This window comes from Microchirus variegatus, assembly GCF_963457635.1.
Source record: "Microchirus variegatus genome assembly, chromosome: 14".
NCBI lineage: Eukaryota > Metazoa > Chordata > Actinopteri > Pleuronectiformes > Soleidae > Microchirus > Microchirus variegatus.
Window position 1 is genome coordinate 21,852,644 of NC_139815.1, and position 20,551 is coordinate 21,873,194.

The 20,551-nt window shown below is 42.1% G+C and overlaps 1 protein-coding gene across 1 annotated transcript in view; it reads left to right on the forward strand.

The window, feature by feature from the left end:
- adamtsl3 (ADAMTS-like 3) overlaps positions 1-20,551 on the forward strand; it is a 177,100-nt gene that overhangs the window by 77,643 nt on the left and 78,906 nt on the right. The window contains exon 4 of the mRNA XM_083901045.1: positions 19,340-19,467. Within this exon, the coding sequence (XP_083757171.1) occupies positions 19,340-19,467 (128 nt within the window). The remainder of the gene's footprint in view (positions 1-19,339; positions 19,468-20,551) is intronic.

Genomic DNA, 20,551 nt, shown 5'->3' on the forward strand with positions numbered 1-20,551 from the left:
GGAGTTAACGTGGCTACACATGCATCCTATTATCTCCTCTGGTCAGTGCTGCACAGTAGCTGAGGGCCATGCCAGAAGCGAGCGCTCTGCTAATGCAACAGATCTGCCACTGGACATCCGTCACATAATCTATCACTCTGATGAGTGCTATGTAAATTCTGCATCTGTTAGTCTCATCTGGTTGATCTGAGCCAGCTGGATTCTTCTTTTACGCCTTTCATCTGCTTCCTCTGGCCCGTTGCCACTGCTGAATATGGCTTGGCATGTTTGCCTGATCACTGTTAGCAACAAAATAGTTGCCTTAGAGTCACATAGAGTCTTCTTACCCCCCCCTTCAGTTCCCATAAGAGCTAATAACTGGGTCATTCGTGTGGTGGTTCACTTTGGTTGTGGCTGAATGCCAGGTGTTGTTTTAGAATAGATTCATGACCAGTTGTACTTACTTCACTCTTGCATTTGCAGCAACAAGACCTGGGTTCGCGACCTGGTCACGAACAAGGGCCTTTCTGCATGGAGTTTGCACGTTCTCCCTGTGTGTGTGTGCGTGGGTTTTCTCCGGTTTTCCTCCCCACAGTCCAAAAACATGCAGATTTGGGGTCAGCTGGGATTGGCACCAGTGACCCTCATGTGGAGGACAAATCTGTAGAGGAAGAGTGAGTGAGTTAGTGCACCCAGAGCGTTGGTCTTTGTTTGATTTTCACTCATCACCTCGTTTGTTTGAAGCATGGAGCCCGGGAAAAAGGAAAGGTTTTAGCAGTGGTTGTTGAGTTGTGTTGGCCTGGATCGCGTCCTTCTGAAGGTTGGAGCTGACTGAATTGCAAACCAAACACTATCAGACATCAATATTTATCTGTACTGCAGAAGTGGCCAAATATGGCAGGGTGATGAAGTGGCATCAGTACTGTTCTTTTGAATCACATGTAACTTACATTTATACACAATTGATTTGTGTTTTTACATGTGGTTTGATTGAGAGGTTGAGATCACAAACAGGGCTTTTGGGACACGAGAAAAAACAGCTAAAAAAAAAAGGCTAACCAAGTAAAGTCTATAAAGAAAATCCATTGTGATCAATTTGGTGAAGGCAATTGTGGATCAACAACTTCTGTGGGTATGGATTTTATGAGGCGAGTCTTTTGTTAAGTGGCTTGAATCTGTTTTCCCTGTGTCCTTGTGAATGAGCATCTGTGTCTGAAGCTGGTTTTCAGCACAGGGGGGCAAACACGCGTCACTACTTCATGAACATCAAATGTATTAGCTATTGCTTTGGCCAAATTTTCTCACGGGGGCCCCACAGGACCCTTTTGCCCCGCGGCCTCCTAAATCCCTTGACCCACCTCTTCTCTCTTCCACCCTTTACAGTGCATCTATATGCAGCACTTTTTTTTCTCTCCCACATCATTCACACCCTTTCACACACTGCTGCCACGAGCAATTTGGGGTGAAATGTCTTGTCCGGGGACAAATCAGGATGTAGAAAATGGGAGCATTGTTGCTGGGAGAAAAACCTGTCTTACCTACTGAGCTGAAGCCACACATCACACGCAGCTGCTTGAGAAACACTCCCGTCACAAGGAAGCACGTTTTTACGACACATGAACGGCAAACTTTTGTCTAGTCCTCTGGTATCTAGCTTTCCAAACCTGTGCTTAAACTTTATTGCGTGATTCCTTTACTGCTTTTTTTTTTTTTTGAACCACTGTACTTTTGTGAAGCAAAAGCAGACATCCTCATGATGCAGTGTCTAAAGATTATTCTTTTTTTTTTAGTATGAAAGAACATACTTTTCATTCCATGTCTGCGATTAGAGTGCTCACTGACCTGTGTTGGCCCTTGATAGGTGGTAGGATGTATTAGGCAACAGCGGGCCCCAGGATATTTCACTTTTAATTAGGGGCTGCATGGATGAGTAGATGAGAGGGTGGTGGTGTGGACAAAAGAAACTATACTTTCCTGCTTTTTTTTCAGCATAAATCACATTCTGACTAATGGCAGTCACGGCGTTTCAGGTCTCCATCCATCCATTTTCTACCGCTTTATCCTCTATATGATGGTCTCGAGGGGAGCTGGAGCCAATCCCAGCTGATATGAGGTGAAAGGCCGAGTGCACCCTGGACATTTACTCCATTTACTCTCAGATAAACACCTACGGTCAATTTAGACTGTCCATGGACATGTCTCTGTGCCTTTTGTTTGTATTTGTATGCCTTAAATGCACATTATGCCATTTCTACCACTAAAATGCACATGCATTTCACAGATTTTATTGGGTTTATGTGTTTATTTTCGCTTGCTTTGCAGTGTCGTCATTAACCAGTGCTGGAATAACATAGTCAAAGGCATGGAATGGATGGAGGTTTAGATTGGTCCATATGGTCACAGGTATACTGACAAACTTGTTTATGCAGTGCATTAATACAATTGTAGACCCTCCCATGGGCTCTCCACCACTCTCTCCTCCACTCACCTGTTATTCTCCTCCGCTTCTGTCCTTCCTTTCCCTGTCTGTGTGCAGTCTTTTGATGTTTATTCTATAGCCGGGACACAGCAGAACGACTCACCTTACATACAGGGAATGTCACAACAGGACTTTCTTTGCAGAGTGTGTGTGTATGTGTACTTGTTTTCGTTACCTCTATACGACCCTTTCTGGCAATGCTTACCTTGTCAGAACCTGTAGATTTCATGTGGATCATTTGAATTGTGTTTAGGTTGAAGTTAGAGTTAGTCATTAACTGGTTGGGGGTAAGTTACGGGACAATTCTTTTTTTTAGGTTGTCAGAATGAGTGGAAGTCAGTGCAGAGTCCTCAGAAGAATAGCTGCGCAAACCCGTTTGTGTTAACTTGTATTGGTTATTTCTTTAGAACCTTTTCTGGTATAAACACTGACCTTGTTGGGACCAGTAATCCATGGAGGCCAAAGTCAGGAGCTGGGATTAAAGCGGGTAACGGTTATCCTGGCTGAGTTCATCCTTGAGTTGTTTATTAATCAAGCGTCAGAAATTGTATACGTTGAACAATGATCCAGATTTTAGATATAATTTGATGATGACACAATCTGTTTTATGTGCTGATTTTCACATTATCATAATTAGTTCCGTACACTTTCACATTTCACTTTGCATACTGTTGTTATTAGTTGTTCTGTTTTTGTTTTTTTTAAAGTAAGGTTGAAGAGGACGTGTTTGTCCAAAGATAGATGTATTTTTAAAAAAAAATGTTTTTTTAAAAACTTGTCACATATCAAACAGCATGTTAGTGTTGCCAGAGTGCAGATGGCTGACAACTCTTCTTTGAGACATAAATCAATTTTTAAAGGGGAGGTGAAAAGTCAGTCATGGTAAGGCCAAGTTTTTTTTTAAAGTTTTTATTTTTCCCACCATCAAGAGTACGATTTATGCTCATTGCATGCACGGTCATGACTCCAATCATTCAGCGGAGAGGGAGGTGCAAAGGCCAAACATGACACACAGAAAATGGGTTCTGAAAAAGGGGAATTAAACTCATGGGGAATTCATTTAACTGACGAGTCCTGAAGTCCCCTTGTTTAGCACCTCATGTTGTCCTTGGTGAATTCTGTGTTTATTTGTGATGTCAGTGATTCTGCAGATTGTTCAGTGACTTTGTAGCATCTAGGCCTTTCATTAGTGTTAATCAGTTAGAAGAGGACCTAAGGTCTTAATAGGTCTACAAAAGCCCCCAAAACAAAACATGAAAGCTTCAGTCCAATAATTGGTTTCTAAAACACTTTTTATGTTATTTGTTAAAATCCTCTTCATGACCTGATACGGAAAAAAGAAAACAGGTGTCTTTTGCAATAAAGTAATAAATTCAACCAGGCTTTCACAATGCGGGCTCCAGCTTTTCCATGTCATTGGAAGCTGTAAAGCTGCCATCTGAGCCTCCTAACTAACTAATAAGAAATGCATGAGATTATTTTTTTCAGTTTTTAAAAAGTTTTTTTTTTCTTTCTTGCAATAATCTTTTCCTTTTGTGTACCATCAGAATGAAAACGATAATATACAGATGGATACACAGATATTTCTTAAATGTCTGTAGTTTGGTTAAACAGTTTCCACCATCCAAAAACATGCAGATTTGGGGATTGGGAAAACTGGACACTCTAAATGAACCTTGAGTGTGAGAGTGAATGGTTGTTTTTCTCTGTTTGTGGCCCTGCGATGGACTGGCGACCTGTCCAGGGTGTACCCCCTCTTTCGCCGTATGTCAGCTGACCCTCATGTGAAGGATAAAGTGCAAGAAGATGAGTGAACGAATCAGATTCTGATATACTTGACAGTTACCGTCATTGAAACTGTGGTCAAACGCCATTTTCACTTTGTTGATGGCACGTGGTGAAAATCGGTGAGAGCCTGATTCTCCAGAAGAACAGAGTGGCTTGTGTAAAAAAGCAAAGTATTGTTTAAAGCTGATGCTCTTCTCATGCATCCACTCTGGCCCAGGCGTGAGACAGATTGATCCTGCTACTTATTGTTGTCAAACTAGTTTATCTATTAAAGTTAGGTATAGTTTTTCCTAGCATGTGTGGTACAAACGTGCTTGTTGCTTTCATACTGTGTCCTGTAGCCTGTGTGATCAATTCAAGCTTGCAGTGAAAACCCATAGCAGTCACCATGATGAACCCATACATGTGTTGTGAATATTAGCCTCTATACTGGCAATGAGTCTAAACGTTCTGCAAGTCTCTCTCCGTGGACCTGACACCAGTGTGTTTTAATGATTTAAATGAGAGATTGGTATCTTTTGCCTAGTCAAGGCAGTGATGATAAATGGTATGATTAAAATAAAGCTGCATTAGTCTTTACAGCAGCGTTCAAATGGCCCGCAGTGCAGTCTTTTGCTGCGGTAACTCATCCTTCACAGACTCATTACATGATTGTTTTATGAAAGCTTTAAGTTATTCCATTACGTAAGGAATAAAACAAGGGATTTGAATATAAATCCTGCATTTCACTGGAGAGGATATATATATATATTTTTTTTTGTTATAAAGATAGCATGATAATCTGTCAGTAATCGAAACATGCACACAACTGTTCTGTCTTTGTCAGGCAATGTGATGACACCCCGTAGACGTTTATTCAACAGATAATAGAGAAGCTGATTTATGACCGTGTTGTGTTTAATGAAGAGAGAACACAGCCATGCACCAGTTACTGCGAGTGAGGCTGAAACACACGCGATCACCCCAAGGCAAAGTGAAAGCAACGCAGCACGCAGACGGGCGAGTGATTTACAGTGAGAGCCTCCCAATTTCTCGCAAAATGCAATTTACTTTTCCTCCTCCAAACCTTGAGAATTATTGTGTAACAAATTAGTCACCAGGATGTGGCCAAGTGATGCACACCAGGGCAGTGAGTGTTTGGTCCTGACTGATGACTGATGCTGGTGAGTGGGAGGCCTGCAGCCAGCAGGCCCTTGCAAAACTGCTGGTTCTTGTTAGTGAGCATCTGTGTTTGTCTGAGTCAGTGTTTATGTGTGGTAGGTGATAGATTCTGCACAGCTGAAAAAACCTGAATGTAAAAAAAAAAAAAAAAATACAAATGATGCAGTCCTGCACTCGCACTCGGGGACTTTTGCCTGTCTCACTTCTTTGGTGTCCACTGGAATGAGACATCAAAGAGTCACTTCCCGGTTTGCACACTTTCTGATTATCAAAGTGTGTTTATATGAGTTACTGGCAGTCATTTTGTGTGCTACAGATTCCCATTCTTATTAAAAACTTGCACACGGACAATGTTTTTTTCCCCCCACTTAACAAATAGCCAGGCCACACGGTTGGTGTAGTGGTTAGCACTGTTGTCTTTGGAGCAAGAAGACCTAGGTAACAACAAGGGCCTTTCTTGCATGTTCTCCCCATGTGTGCATGGGTTTTCTCCAGGTTCTAAAACCAGCAGATTGACCCTATGTGTGAGTGTGGAGTGGATGTCTCCATGTGGCCCTGTGATGGACTCGTGACCTGTCCACGGTGTACCCTGTTTTTCGCCCTACGTCAGCTGGATTTGGCACCAGAACCTCATGTGGAAGATAAACGGTAACAAAAGGCCTGCCTCACATAATCAGAATGGCTGAATTCAGCTCACTTGTTTTACATTACGGCTAATTTATTGATCCATAATGTCAAACATGTCAATTCCTATCTTCATTTTTGTTCAAACAATCCCACAATCATGGAACCTGAGGCGTGCAAACTCTGTTTTTTATTTATCCGTTGGAAATGCAAACACTTGTCCCGGGGAAGACACTAACACATTCCCACCACAAATTCATAATAAGACGATGCAGAATTTGCACTGGCTCTGTCTTATTAGTGAAGATGGAACATCTCTGAAACAACCTCTCACTGTTTTTCTTTTTACTCTTGCCGCTTGTAACATATTGTCTGACAGCTCTGAAGTCTGCTCTCTACTATGTGCTGCAGCAGCAGCAGCAGTGGCTCAATTATGAAAGGAGCAAATACAGAACATGAAACATGTTTTCCTGCAGGAACAGCTTGTCATTAGACTGGTGTGTTTCTCTAATTGGAGACAAACAAATTAAGAGGATTCATTTTTCATTGCAGTGACACACCGAACACTTTTTTGCCCACACGTGAATTCAAAGAAGATGATTTTTAACTCTTTTATTCATGATGGAATATCACGATACCCACCCCCAACCACTCAAAATGTGTTTTTTCCTCAAACAGTTGGACTTTTTTTTTCCCCCTCTTGACTGTCCCCCTCCTGCCCAGCTCAGACGCTCATTGGCCCCCAGGTCATTTCAGTTTGAGACCCTGGGTTACAGCTTACACCAGGTTAAATTTAATTAAAAGTCAATGAAGAGAAAAATTGCTATTTCACAGGTTGTTCATATCTGAACGTTGTTCCGCAAAATAGGGATAAAGAAGTGTCGAGCTAGAAGACCCCCAAAAGTTCTGCTCTGACACAGACATTTACAGATGTGTGGTGTCAGCAGTAGAGCACATGATATCATCCAACACGAGCCTCGTCACACTGCACCCTCTGATTCATAGTACCAAGTACACGTAGGTACTTACTGTGTTGCTCATATGAGCAGGTGTGTTTTATCTAATACTTTAAAGGTCACATAGAGTGGTCCTGTTGCACATATATGTGAGTTATGGAGGTCTACTTACATATATTAAGTTGTTTTTATGGTCAAAATCCTCCTAGTTGATGTAAACGAGCCGATTGAAATCTGTCCTTTTCGAAGCGCTTGTCAGTCGCGCTATTTTTAGCCGTAAATCTCGCCCTAGAAGACAGAGTGTGTTGTGTGATTGGCCAGCCAGCGTAGAGCCTTCCCACCTGTGTTGTGATTGGCCAGGTATCTGGAAGTGACGTAATCTATCACGTCAGCTCTCAGAAGCGCAGCTCCCTCTCTGGAGCGGTGGATGCATTGCTACTCATTATCAAAACATTGTTTTAACAGTGTTTAAAAATAGCTTCTTCACGACTCCCCGCCGCAGTCCCTTTATGACTTTAAACCGGAGTCAGACCCAGAGTCAGAAGACACTGTCGCTCGTGAAACACCTCCACAACGGACGTTATTCTTCTTCTGCGGTTCAATGTATGCAACCGGATGTGCCCGGACTACCGCCCGGAGCAGGACGATCGGTTGTTCAGGAGAACCGCTGCTTACGTAACGTTAACGGGATTTTCAGTGATCTCGTTGAGCCCCGAGATTACAATAAAACACAACGTTCTCAGCAATGGCTGAACTGTTTGTTTCGAACCGTCAGGCTTCATAAACAAGGTAATGACGCAGATACACACCAAAAAAAACAGCGATAATAGGAACTTCCGGTCTAGTTCCGCTTTAATGGGAGGAGGATGAAGTGAACTGACCTGTGTCTAGGATCATGAAGTCAGTGAGGATCAGGGAGGATGCGTCTATACTTTAAAAACCTCAAATCCCTGCGCTTATTCTGAGCTCTGGGTTTATCCCTGCAGCTCTGGCTGAACAAGCTGTGATCGGCCGTACTCCTCTGAACGCTCTGAACTTCTGTCAATCGAAGAATAACCTCGTTGAAAACCTGGCCCCAACGAGGCAGAACCTAATTTCTGATTAACTGGTTAAGTGTAGGGTTAAGATTTGAATGTGGTTAGGTTAACGTTCGGGGTAAGGCATTAACTGGTTTGGCTTTGGTTCTCGTCACAACTTTTCAGGAAGGTTTTTATGCTTTTATTATTAAAGCTAAACAATCCTGCCAACTGTACCTTGACAGTAATCTGGTGTTTCATATGGAATTCCCATTCTAATGAAGACTCTTGGAGCTGCTCTCACTCCTTGACTCTGGTTGATTGTTCTGTCACAAATGTTGCCAACCATGTCTTTTTTTTTTTAATCTGCTCACTATTCCTCGCTCAGGATGTGTGATCTGTCAACACTTTCACATCACAGCATGAAACCAACCTGTCTGCCAGACAAAAAAAACCGCTGATATTCTGCAAAATCCTGCAATCCCTCACTATTTAACAGCTGTGACACTATATATAGTAGACAACTGCAGTTGCTGGCTCTCTCACAAAATTGACTATACTTCCAGAACCAATTACATCTTCTGCTAAAACATAAGCCAGCTCATTTAGATATCGTTTAGGTGAATTCTCCTCAGCCATGTCACCCTCCCGGAGTCCACCAAGGCTCCATATTTGGCCCTATCCTGTTTTTATATACTGCCATTTTTAAGAAGCATAACATTGCCTTCCACTGCTTTGCTGATGATGCACAGATTTACCTGCCATTCAAACCCGATAGAAAGGATTCCATTCAGCCTTTGCTAGACTGCTTCGATGACGATCAAATCATGGATGAACAGGTACTTTTGGAGCCCTAAAGGAAAACAAGGCGATGAGATCATTATTTTTTGGACTGTCCCACTGCTCTTCTTGGCTGCTTGTCCAAACGCTACTTCCCTCCAAAAGATTTTGAAAGACTAATCCATGTTTTTTTTAACTTCACAGTTGGATTATTCAAAGTCTTTGTGTTTTTGGTGTTAAGCCCAATTTATACTCCTGCGTAAAGTGCTCTGCGTAGGTCACGCAGAGTCCTCTGCGTCGACGCAGAACCTGTCGAAGAACCTCTGCGTCGTCTCCGGGTGCACGGAATATTTTTTAAGTGTCCGTCACTCCGTCAAGGGACAACGGAGACGGCAAGAGCTGCGATTGGTCCTCAGGACAGGCCGAGCGAAGCTGCTCTGTGCCGGCTCACAGTGAGCAGCGAGCGTCCACAGAGGGCAAAGCTGAACACCGCCGACTTTGTCGCTGCCGAACTATAAATATGTCATATCTTAACACACACAGCACATGTTTAGACTCTAAATGGCCAATTTCTCGCCTCAAATTATCTTAAAACTGCGTTCCGGGACACAGAAAAGTGACAAACGGCCACTGTTTCAACAACAACAGTCTTTCTCCCTCGGACGCCATTGCTCACTGTAGCCAAAAGCACAACAACCTTGCGCAGCGACCCCTACTGATCGGGCGGGAAATTGCAGCGCCTATCCGTCACCACGACGCAGAAGTATAAAGGCTCGAGTGGTCTACGTGGTGACGCAGACGGATAACGCATTACGCAGTCGGAGAAGTATAATGTGGCCTTTAATCAATCACTAATGTTTCGTCTGCAGCTCATCTGCAGCTTGTAAACTTGACCACAGGGTGGAGATTGGTGCCAATCCCAGCTGAAATAGGGCGAAAGGCTTGGTACACCCTGGACAGTTTGCTAGTCCATCACAGGGATGCATAGAGACAAACAATCACCCACTCTCACACCTAAGGTCAATTTGTCCAATTTGCCTAATCCCCAAAGAAGAACCTGGTGAAAACTGCCATGTCTTATTCTGACCAGGTTGTGTGGCCCCAAAAGTCCATTTGTGTGTGTGTTAATCTTACTTGGATAATGTTACAGGCCTAAAGCTGTAGAAGACATAATCACTACAATAATAAGTTGAGTTTCATCCACAGGTTGTTTAAATGCTTTGGGGCGAAATCTGTCTGTAGAACCGTTTATCGTAAATATTGTAACATAAGTGTGACTGAATATCCATTCAGCTGTGCTCCCATTGCAGAGTATTGTGTCAGTGAATGTGCTTACACATGTAAGCGACCAGATGCCGCCTGGTCCGCAGCAAAGGTTTGAGCGAGGTTATTTCTGACATTTTAATAACCAGAGCTGTTATTTTTCTGGTCAGGACCAAGTGCCCGGCACGCCATTGATTTGTTTTGATTTACTAACTTGGCAGACTGGAGCTACTTTGGCGGCACAAGGGGGACTAACATCGTGTTTGAGGAGGTAATAAAGTTCTGGCTCTCGCAGTCCGTACTTTCAAAGAATACTTTGCATGATCCCATCATCCTCAGTGAAACTCGTCTTACATTTTCAACTCGCGGCCGACCAGAAAAGAGAGGTTTACCAACCTCCTATTTTTTTCAAAATAAAAACACAAAAAGTCAACTTTTCACTTCTTTGAGAGAAATGTTGTCCTTTTGTTATACATGATGTCCCATGTAAAGTCTGGAAGGGGAACATGCGTTCAGTTCACCCTATTGGCTGTAAACATATCTCTCCTGTGCATGATAAACAGCTCAGTGATTTGTCTGAAGGCTGCATGGCTGATTTGTGTGTTGCTGATTTAAGCTCCTACCGTCGGTTTTTCACAGTTGTCATGGCATTTTGAGGCCAGGTCTTGTAAGTCTGAGTGTGAAGGCTCTGCTGCAGTCAGCCAGGCAATGAGTTTAATCATTTATAATAAGTCCAGAGTCAGACGGCCATATGGACGAGACAGACTTAAAGGTCAAAGGAGTCCAGCAGATCCTTGATTTATACAAAAATTTAACAAAAAGATTGAAACATTCTCTTCTAAATGTTCTTCAGCCTTCACAGCACGGCATGGCGTGGTGTTCACACTGAACGTCTAACTGCGTTCATGTCGTGTTTCTAGTGAGACAGCGTTTGCTGGATCTTTTGTGATTAGTTATGCATAAGTATGACGACTAATGCAGTAAATCTATTGACTAAAACTATTGACTGCTGGCCTTGGGCTAATGCTTGAGATAAATATGTTTATAATAATAGATGACCAACAATTAATCAAATGACGCCGATATATTTACCACACTGTCCAACTTTCTCACTCACTTTTAGCCAGACACCCTTGGTGTGGATTTCGTAGATTTGAGTCTACTCCCATCTCTGCACTGACTTTGAATGTAATCTTGGTCCAACAATCTTCTACTGCTTAATGAGGGTTGCATGGGGGGTGCTGGTGCCAATCCCATCTGACATAGTCCATCACAGGGCCACATAGAGCCAAACAACCATCCACACTCACACCTAAGATCAATTTAGAGTCTCCAGTTTGCCCGATTCCCAAATCTGCATGTTTTTGGACTGTGGGAGGAAACTAGAGAACCCATAGAAAACCTACTCACACATGGGGAGAACATGCAAACTCCATGTAGAAAGGCCCTTGTTCCAACCTGGCTCACGAACCCAGGTTTTCTTGCTGCAAAGGCAAGACGGGGTGCTGTGCCGATAAGCTGACATGGGGATAGAGTACACCCTGGACAGTTGTCCAGCGTATATATAATCTCATTGCATGAAATTAAGTCAGATTCAGGATGAACATGAGTGTTTCATATTATTGACTTTTAAAAGGTAGATTTACAAAAACACAAGTTTTAAGTTGCTGGAACATTTTGTCATGCACGCCTCACTTGGGGGCTAATGCTGGAGCTTATTATTTTCATAACGGTGTGTGACCAATAGTTTGAATCAATTAACGCACACTTTCTTGAGGTTGACCAGTGCAAGTTCCATGAATTTTGCATCTATTAATGTGTTTGCTTTGACTGTGCGTGCGGGAAAATTGTGTCAACCGTTTACCTACGAGTCTAGAGATTCTTGAGTCACAAACTAACGCCTGGACAGAATCAAAACAACTCGCTCTCTGCCTGTAACTCAGTGACTCACAATGCGACTTGGACATGAGTTGGTTCACGTGACTAGACTTGAAGGTTGACTGGACCAACAGAACAATTACACCGAACAGAGAGTGGCGCCGGTGTTCACACTGTCGGCTCGCTGGAAGCTCTGAGTGGATTATTTTACATTTCTGGCACAATTATTTCACATGTTGCACAACCTCTCAGACAGAGATGGGGGGGCAAAAGGAATGAGAGAGAGCTGGCATTTTCTGGTATGAATTAAACTGATATAAACTACTTTGCACCACCACCAAGTATATGTATATATATATGAAACGTAACATCTGATTATAATTGGTTACATCCTCATATGATACTTCACACATTTACACAGATCCACAGAACAGATTATGATTAGAACAACATTTTGTTGTTGTTGTATCATCGACTTTAACTTAATCATCATAACTTGTTCCCGACAACCAAAACAACTTTCACCATCAAGCTGAAAGGGATGAGCCATCTACTGGGTTTCCATCCAACATTTTTGAATTCAAAGTTGTTTTAAATTAAAGCCATTTCTGTTGTTGATCTGGATTTTTCACTTTCTGGATAATAGATTTTTATATTTCTAACATACTAGGGGATAGGGGATGCTGTACAGCTGAGCGCAATCCACTACTAATTCCATCTCTTACCTATGTAAAGCATAGAAAAACCATAATTCAACCTCAACCGCTACACAAAATACTTATAACTCAATACTTCACAAACCATCAATGTTATAGCCTGACGCCTGTTTTTCTTAGATGTGGTCATAGCGTGTGTGTGTGTGTGTGTGTGTGTGTGTGTGTGTGTGTGTGTGTGTGTGTGTGTGTGTGTGTGTGTGTGTGTGTGTGTGTGTGTGTGTGTGTGTGTGTGTGTGTGTGTGTGTGTGTGTGTGTGTGTGTGTGTGTGTGTGTGTGTGTGTGAGTGACAGGTGCAGCGTCTAATGCAGAACCTTGTTTTGGTTTGGTAATTTCAAATTGATGTGCCCTGTACTCCTTGGTGAGGGTTAATTAAAAGTTTGACATTTCTGGAAAGAAAAATTACAAACCACAACGCAGTTAGACTTCGGGGGTTCAATTTTCTGTAGAAGCGTAAAGGGATATGAATTGTGACACTCTGTATATTTACAGAGCGTGCCGTTGGTTTTCATGCTATAAAAACAAGTGAATAAGACGCAACCGATCTATCTATAGAAATCTATCAGGAGCCGTTTGTTACTGATTTCATAAAATATAATGTTTCAGGCAAATGTTTTTCTGCTCAATCACAACCCTGCTGGGCCCCTGCGTTCTAATTTTGTTTTACACTGCACGGTAACTCTTCCTGGTTTGTTAACAGGAACTTTACGTTGCCTGTGATTTGCAGAATTTCAGTCCCCCGCCAAGGCCACTGGGAAAACGATCCGTCCTTGTGCTTAGATTTTTAGCACCGTTTGCAGTTAAAATATTAAATCCATAGGCACAGAATGGACACACACACACACACACACACACACACACATTCTTGTACTTGCTGCATACTGAGGACTGGGTTGCTGACAAAGTGAGGACCAGCATTTCCACTTTATAAATCAACACAATTACAAATATCTACTTCATGAATGACATCTACAAAGAACTACTGGTTGCAGTACCATTTTTTCTTTTTCATTTTTGGTCCAAAATTTAACAAAAACGTCATACTATACTATGTCCAAAATTTGAAAAAAAATTTGACACAACATTTTTGGTCCAAAATTTGAAAAAGAAATTTGACAAAAAAAAATTGGACCAAAAATTTGACAAAAACGTCATACTATACTATGTCATCCAGAATTAGAAAAAAAAAATTGACCCAAAATTTTTGGTCCAAAATTTGACAAAAACGTCATACTATAATATGTCGTCCAAAATTTGAAAACAAATTAGAAAAAAAAAATTTGGTCCAAAATTAGAAAAAAATAATTTGGTCCAAAGTTTGAAAAAAAAAATTGGTCCAAAATTTGAAAAAAAAAATTGGTCCAAAATTTGATAAAAACGTCATACTATACTATGTCGTCCAAAATTAGATAAAAAAAATTTCTTGACAAATTGAGTATAGCATGTTATAGCAACCTAAGGAAGTGATTTCAATGAAAACAAAGTGAGGACCGGCCAAAATGTCCTCACTCCGTAAAAATGACCTCACTTTGTTGGTTAAAAACCTTCACTGGTCCTCAGTATGCCGCAAGTACAAGAACACACACACAATCACAGTGAAGAAAGGCTCAACAATAAACAGATTCCATGTGTAAAAGATTGTATCCTGCATTCAGCAGTCACTGTCTAATCCCATTGGATATACTCATATCAGCACATGAGTTTAGATTAATACTGGCAGCTATTTTCTCTCTGTATGAACTGTTACGACCAAACAAATTGATGTAAGTCTGTTTACCCGCTCTGAAACTCTACAGGGGATCAAGTGTGAAGAAGCCTAATGGGATTTATTTCTGTCATCATCAAAGGAAAGCGAAAGAGGGAGAGAGGAATGTGGAGAAGGAACTCTGTGATGCAATTCTGGATTCATGGGGAAATAGAAGCAATAAAGAAATCATTCTAAAAAAAAAAAATCAAATAACTAATGAAAGAATGACACAAAAGTCAGCCCACATTTCCCTTTGAACCACAATCTTCCTGGAACTTTTATTGAGTCTTTTTTTTCTTTCTCCTGATAATAAGGAAGGATCTTTATTCTTAATCAAGCAGCATTCTTCACCGAGACCATAATCTCTTCCAACCATTAGTAACTTTTTGTTTTTTTGCCTAAGTTTAACAAAAAACTTAGATGCTTTAAGAAACGTTATAAGTCATAAAATGACCATGTTGTGTCGCGATGGGGAAAAGGAAACATGTTAAATTGAAATACTGACAATGGTACGGCCATTTACGCCATTTAAATGTACATTTACAGCCTGCAAATGCCGTTTATGTTGTGGAAAGGAGTTTTACGTGTAGTTCCTGGTAGATCTGTCCTTTTGTTGTTTGTTAGTGTTGCGTGACAGAAGTGTGTGACGTTATCTACAGGAGCTCTATTTCACCTTTAACAAAAGGTGTCCGTGTTGTCTTCTTTTATGTCGGTTACCTCACAGAAAATTGTATTTTCTTGCTTGTGACACTTTTGAAGAGGTAAAACATGTTTGTGTCTCTAGTGACTCCGGGTGTAATTGATATCTTTGCGAATGTACAAATGCAGATGATGATATTATTCCTAATAATAATTAGTATTTTAATTAGTATATAATTAATAACTTAACTAATAATCACGGTCCTTACCGCCGCATTATCAACATCCGTAAAAAAAAAAAAAAGAAAAAAGAAATGTCAACATCCGGTACCGTTCACTTCCGTTGTGGCTTTTGCATTTGTGTTGTGGCTTTTGTATGTGTGTTGTGGCTTTTGTATGTGTGTTGTGGCTTTTGTATGTGTGTTGTGGCTTTTGTATGTGTGTTGTGGCTTTTGTATTTGTGTTGTGGCCTTTGTATTTGTGTTGTGGCTTTTGCATTTGTGTTGTGGCTTTTGCATTTGTGTTGTGGCTTTTGCATTTGTGTTGTGGCTTTTGTATGTGTGTTGTGGCTTTTGAATTTGTGTTGTGGCTTTTGTATGTGTGTTGTGGCTTTTGTATGTGTGTTGTGGCTTTTGTATGTGTGTTGTGGCTTTTGTATGTGTGTTGTGGCTTTTGTATTTGTGTTGTGGCTTTTGTATGTGTGTTGTGGCTTTTGTATTTGTGTTGTGGCCTTTGTATTTGTGTTGTGGCTTTTGCATTTGTGTTGTGGCTTTTGTATTTGTGTTGTGGCTTTTGCATTTGTGTTGTGGCTTTTGTATTTGTCCTGACACCTCTGGGCCACCGTAGTGTTTACTATGGCACAACACTGACTGTCGTAGGAATGTGATAACGGAGCTGAAGTCATGTTTCTTACATGCAAGTTGCAACTCCTCTCCTGCTGCAGGAGAAAACTGGCAGCAGCCTGTGAATATAGAGGTGTCTTTTATTGTGTGAACACTTCATCACGGTAGACAGGACTTTATCAGAGACCAATATAAACATAACTGAGGATGGTGACACTTTTCCATCACCATATCAATGATTTGATGTGATTTATTTTGCACAATAAGATACACACACATTTTACAAAGATGTGCAGGGAGAGGCAAAGACTTCAACGGGAAACTTCCTCCTAAATACAAATAAAATAAATTATTTGTTGCTGTTGCTAAACCGACGTTTTTCTCTCATTGTTTCACTTGAATTCTGTAAAAGCTCTGAAGGATTGTCCGGTTAATCCAGTCATTTCCAGCATAGATTGTAATTTGTGTAGCAGAATTGTGTTTGCTTACTGTACTGTACACGACCAGGTCATCTGGGTTGTCGGTAGACACAGATTGCTGATGCTGAACTATGCACAGCTCACACAATAGGCCTGACTGACCGTTCCAGCCAAAAAAAGCCTTGGCTGAACAGATTCTCCTCATGCCGATGTTATTACTGTTGGAGGTCTGCGGTGGCGGTCCGCTGGCTGAGCCCGACAACAAAAGGTGGTTTTATCCTATTAGCTGAATGCTAACGCGTTCAATTCCTCTCCGGCGGATCTGTCTGCCTCTTTGGATGCAGCAGGTAGAGAAAAAGACCCAGTTCTACTGCAGTACAACAGTCCAAGACATACAGATCGATCCCACCTATGCTGGTACAACAGAACAAGGGTGAAGACTGCAAAGGTTTTCACTGTGGCAGCTCCAAGGTCAGCCGGTGATCCAGGTCTGCGAGGCAGGGTGAAATGAAGCCCGTGGAGGCATGTCAGAAATGTTAATTCTGGTTGACCAGGCATTAATAACATTGTCGGAGGAATTAGAGTTTGTTTCCGTGCGCAGAGTTTCACTGACACGGCAAGAACGGTTTTGGACGAGGGCCTACACGCTACCACTTCTCCAGGATAAACACTTTTCTCAATTGTATAAATACAAGTTTTTAATATTTCACCCAGTGACACACAGGTTGAAGGACAACTTAAAACCCTCTTAAACCCCTTTAAAAAACGAAACCTTCCAGGTTTTTGGACTCACTTTCCATAAACTGTGCTTGAATTTTCCTCTTTCCCACACACGCACACACACACACACACACACGCACGCTCACACTCACACTGGCACCACAGGGTCTGGGGTGACATCACTGACCCAGGGGAAGCCAATTTTCCTATTTTTGGTGACACACAGCCAGGAAAACTCTCTTTCTTTCCATCTCCTCCTCTCTATCAGAGCTTCTCTCTCCCTCTCTACTTCCCCCTCTGTCATCTGCTCTTTAACGCTGCAGATAAGACAGGAGAAAAGTCAGGGTGGTGAGAGGGATGGATGGATGCTGTCGCAGCTTGCTGGGGATTCTTGCCTAAAACTGGTGATTGAATCACTGGTTTTTTAGGACGGATGGACTGAATGATTACAGTGGAAAACGCAGTATCCTGTGGCTGAACACAGCCAGTGACAAATAACTCATCTGCACAACAATATTTGCTGAGTTAATTTAAGTATGAATTGAATTATGCGAGAGTTAAAATTAAACCTGTACTAGTACAGATTTAGATGTGTCTGCAAACAGAGGAGGAGCAGAGGTGACGCACTCGTTCAAATCATTTGATTTGCATTATGCTGAAAGGTTGTTATGGAAATAATCCAGCTGTTCCTACTGTTCATTTAATTCCGCATAATATCTCGCATCGGTGGTTTTCTCCGACTTCCTCCCACAGTCCAAAAAAAAACGTGCAGATTTGGGGATTAGGTAAATTGGTCACTCTAATTCGACCATCGGCGTGAGAGGGAATGGTTGTTTGTGTCTATATGTGGCCCTGCGATGGCCTGGTGAACTGTCCATGTTGTGCCCCAACTATAGGCACAGCACCCCTGGTGACCCTCTGGTGGAGGATAAAGTGGTAGATAATGGATGGATGGATGGATTTTGCATCAGTATATCAGGAGGATTTTTGATGTACTCTAAACTCCATGACCCTAAATTGTAGGTCATTGTCATGAGCTAAACAGACAAAATTTCAAAATATACTGTGTGCTTTCACATCTGTAATTGCTGTTGCAGCAGATCCTTCCATGATATTTATGTGTTATAATGTCTTAAAGGGGAAATAAGTAGTTTATAGTGCCATCTAGAGGAGAGGCTGAAATTTACAACAAAGACCTGCTGCTCTGCTCACCCCCTCCCTTCCCTGAGCGCTACGGTATCCTCAGCTGGTCAAATGTCGTCCTCGTCGTCTTTCTCCGTGTCAGCAGATGAGGTTCGTGAGGCGAGGGAGAGGGCGAGCTACCACGGCCGTAGCAGACGAAGCGGAGCGAGAGGAGGCGGGACTTCCGCTACAAGTAAAGAGACGCTTGTTTTGTTCTCTCGCGTTTGTCCTTACAGGCTCCGGTAGAAACATGGCGTCTCGCTGCTAACAGTGGCTATGCAACCGCGGTCCGCGGTCATGTTATTTAACATGACTTTTTGAAACACTACGAAAATGAAACAAAAACTATTATACAGCGACTAGACAATGCAGGAGCACATAATATGTATAAAAAAGTGGATTTTGGGTTATATAAACCCATAAATACTACATATTGTCCCTTTAACTGGCAGCCACACGGTCGGTGTAGTGGTTAGAACTTTTGGCTTTGCAGCAAGAAGACCTGGGTTCGCGGGACCGGTCGAAAACAAGGGCTTTTCTGCATGGAGTTTGCATGTTCTCCATGTGTGTGTGCGCGGGTTTTTTCCGGGTCTCTGTCTTGTGTTGGTTTGTCTCTATGTGGCCCTGTGATGCACTGACAACCTGTCCAGGGTGTACCTGCCTTTCACCCCAGGGATGTGTAGGATAAAGTGGTAGAAGAAGAGTGAGTGAGTCTTAACTGGCTGCTACTTCATCCATAACTGGTTTGTTGGTGTTTCACTGTTGGTTTTATGATGGATTTTAAAAGCCTATAACAACATGAACAACCATCACGTCTGTGAGCTTCTGTCTGGCTGTTGCTGCCTCTTCTACTTTGCTGAATGGTACGAGCATAAAGGTGGATCGGCATTTTTAGATAATATATTTTTATTCATTTGGTTTGTTTCATTACCAGGTTTTAATAACAATACTTAATAGAGGGAAGTATAGGGACAATATTGAGGGACAATATTGTAGCGAGAATACCAACAGTTCCCATGGTGAGCAAACACCTTTGGAAAGAATGGGAGGGAGAGAAAAAAAAAGGAACAGATTGAAGGGTGGGCGTTCACTGGCCTCACATGTGTGACCTGACTGAAGTGCTTGACCTTTGTGTCGATTTGTTCTTCTCCAGGCATCCAGAACAACTCGCTCAGATGAGGACGGAGACATCGGGTGGGACGCCTGGGGCGCCTGGAGCGACTGCTCTCGAACCTGTGGAGGAGGAGCCTCCTATTCTCTGCGCCGCTGCCTCAATGGAGGGTGAGCCCTCGTTTAATCTCTCACAAGACAGATTTGATGATGTTTTACATTCTTAATTACATTACTTTACAAAGCATGCATGGGTACAAATACCTCATATGTTCTAAAATAATACAAAGATGCAAATCTCAAGTCACCCATGTGGAAAATGTATACATACAGCTTGAGAAAAGAGAATTTCCCACATAAAGACCTTTTATTTTGTGGAAAAAACGTTTTTTTTTTTTAATTGTTAGAGCTGTAAAATAGTGGCAGGACAAATAAAACTATGGCCATAACTAGTGTATGACAGCTGTCTCAGTCTGAGTATTTCATTGGAAATGCTGCAGAAAGTATTAGAAAAATGTCAACTTTAACAAGTAACTTATACACATTAGTCTCTCCCTCTCTAATTCTCAGTCTCCCATGAAGCTACAGATTTAGTTATGAGGCTGTAAACGGAGCCCAGAGGACGTAAAGATCACATCGCTTAATTGTTGTTATGCTGAAAAGGTATTATCGATTAAATAATACTAAAACATCCCGCCTACTGCGACTTTAAACCTAATTGAAATGCTCCACGTCCAAAACTAGGTCTGCTGTGGTCCATGTGACATAGATGTCTTCATTATGTACATGCGGTCCCTGAGGGGGACGTCCGTCTGCAGCTTAAAATTTATGACTGTGCAGACTTTATTGGTCGAGTCATAGTAAAAAGGAAGTACAGTGTACTGGAAACGAATGGAATGAGGGAGCAGATGCACATGCGGGTAAATACCAGACCGTCGCAGACTCTAATTCGAGTATGAATGGAACAGTGCGTGTGTCGGGAACATGTTAGCTAACTCCCTGTGGACATGCAAATGCAGAGCGTGGGCTGAGGGTCCAAAGCGATCTCGGTGGTCCAAGCAAGGAGGGGAAGTCACGGAGACGATGTCTGGACTGGGTGTGTCCTGTGTGTTCCTCACACTGATAAATACACCGAGTGTGTGGGTTTTCAAATCGGGCCGTCTGCTCTCGCTGCCAGCCCGTCTCTGCTCGGCCATTTGTCATGCTTTGCTGCTTGTTCAGCCGATCTTTTTTTTCAGACTGTGCCCCGTAGCAT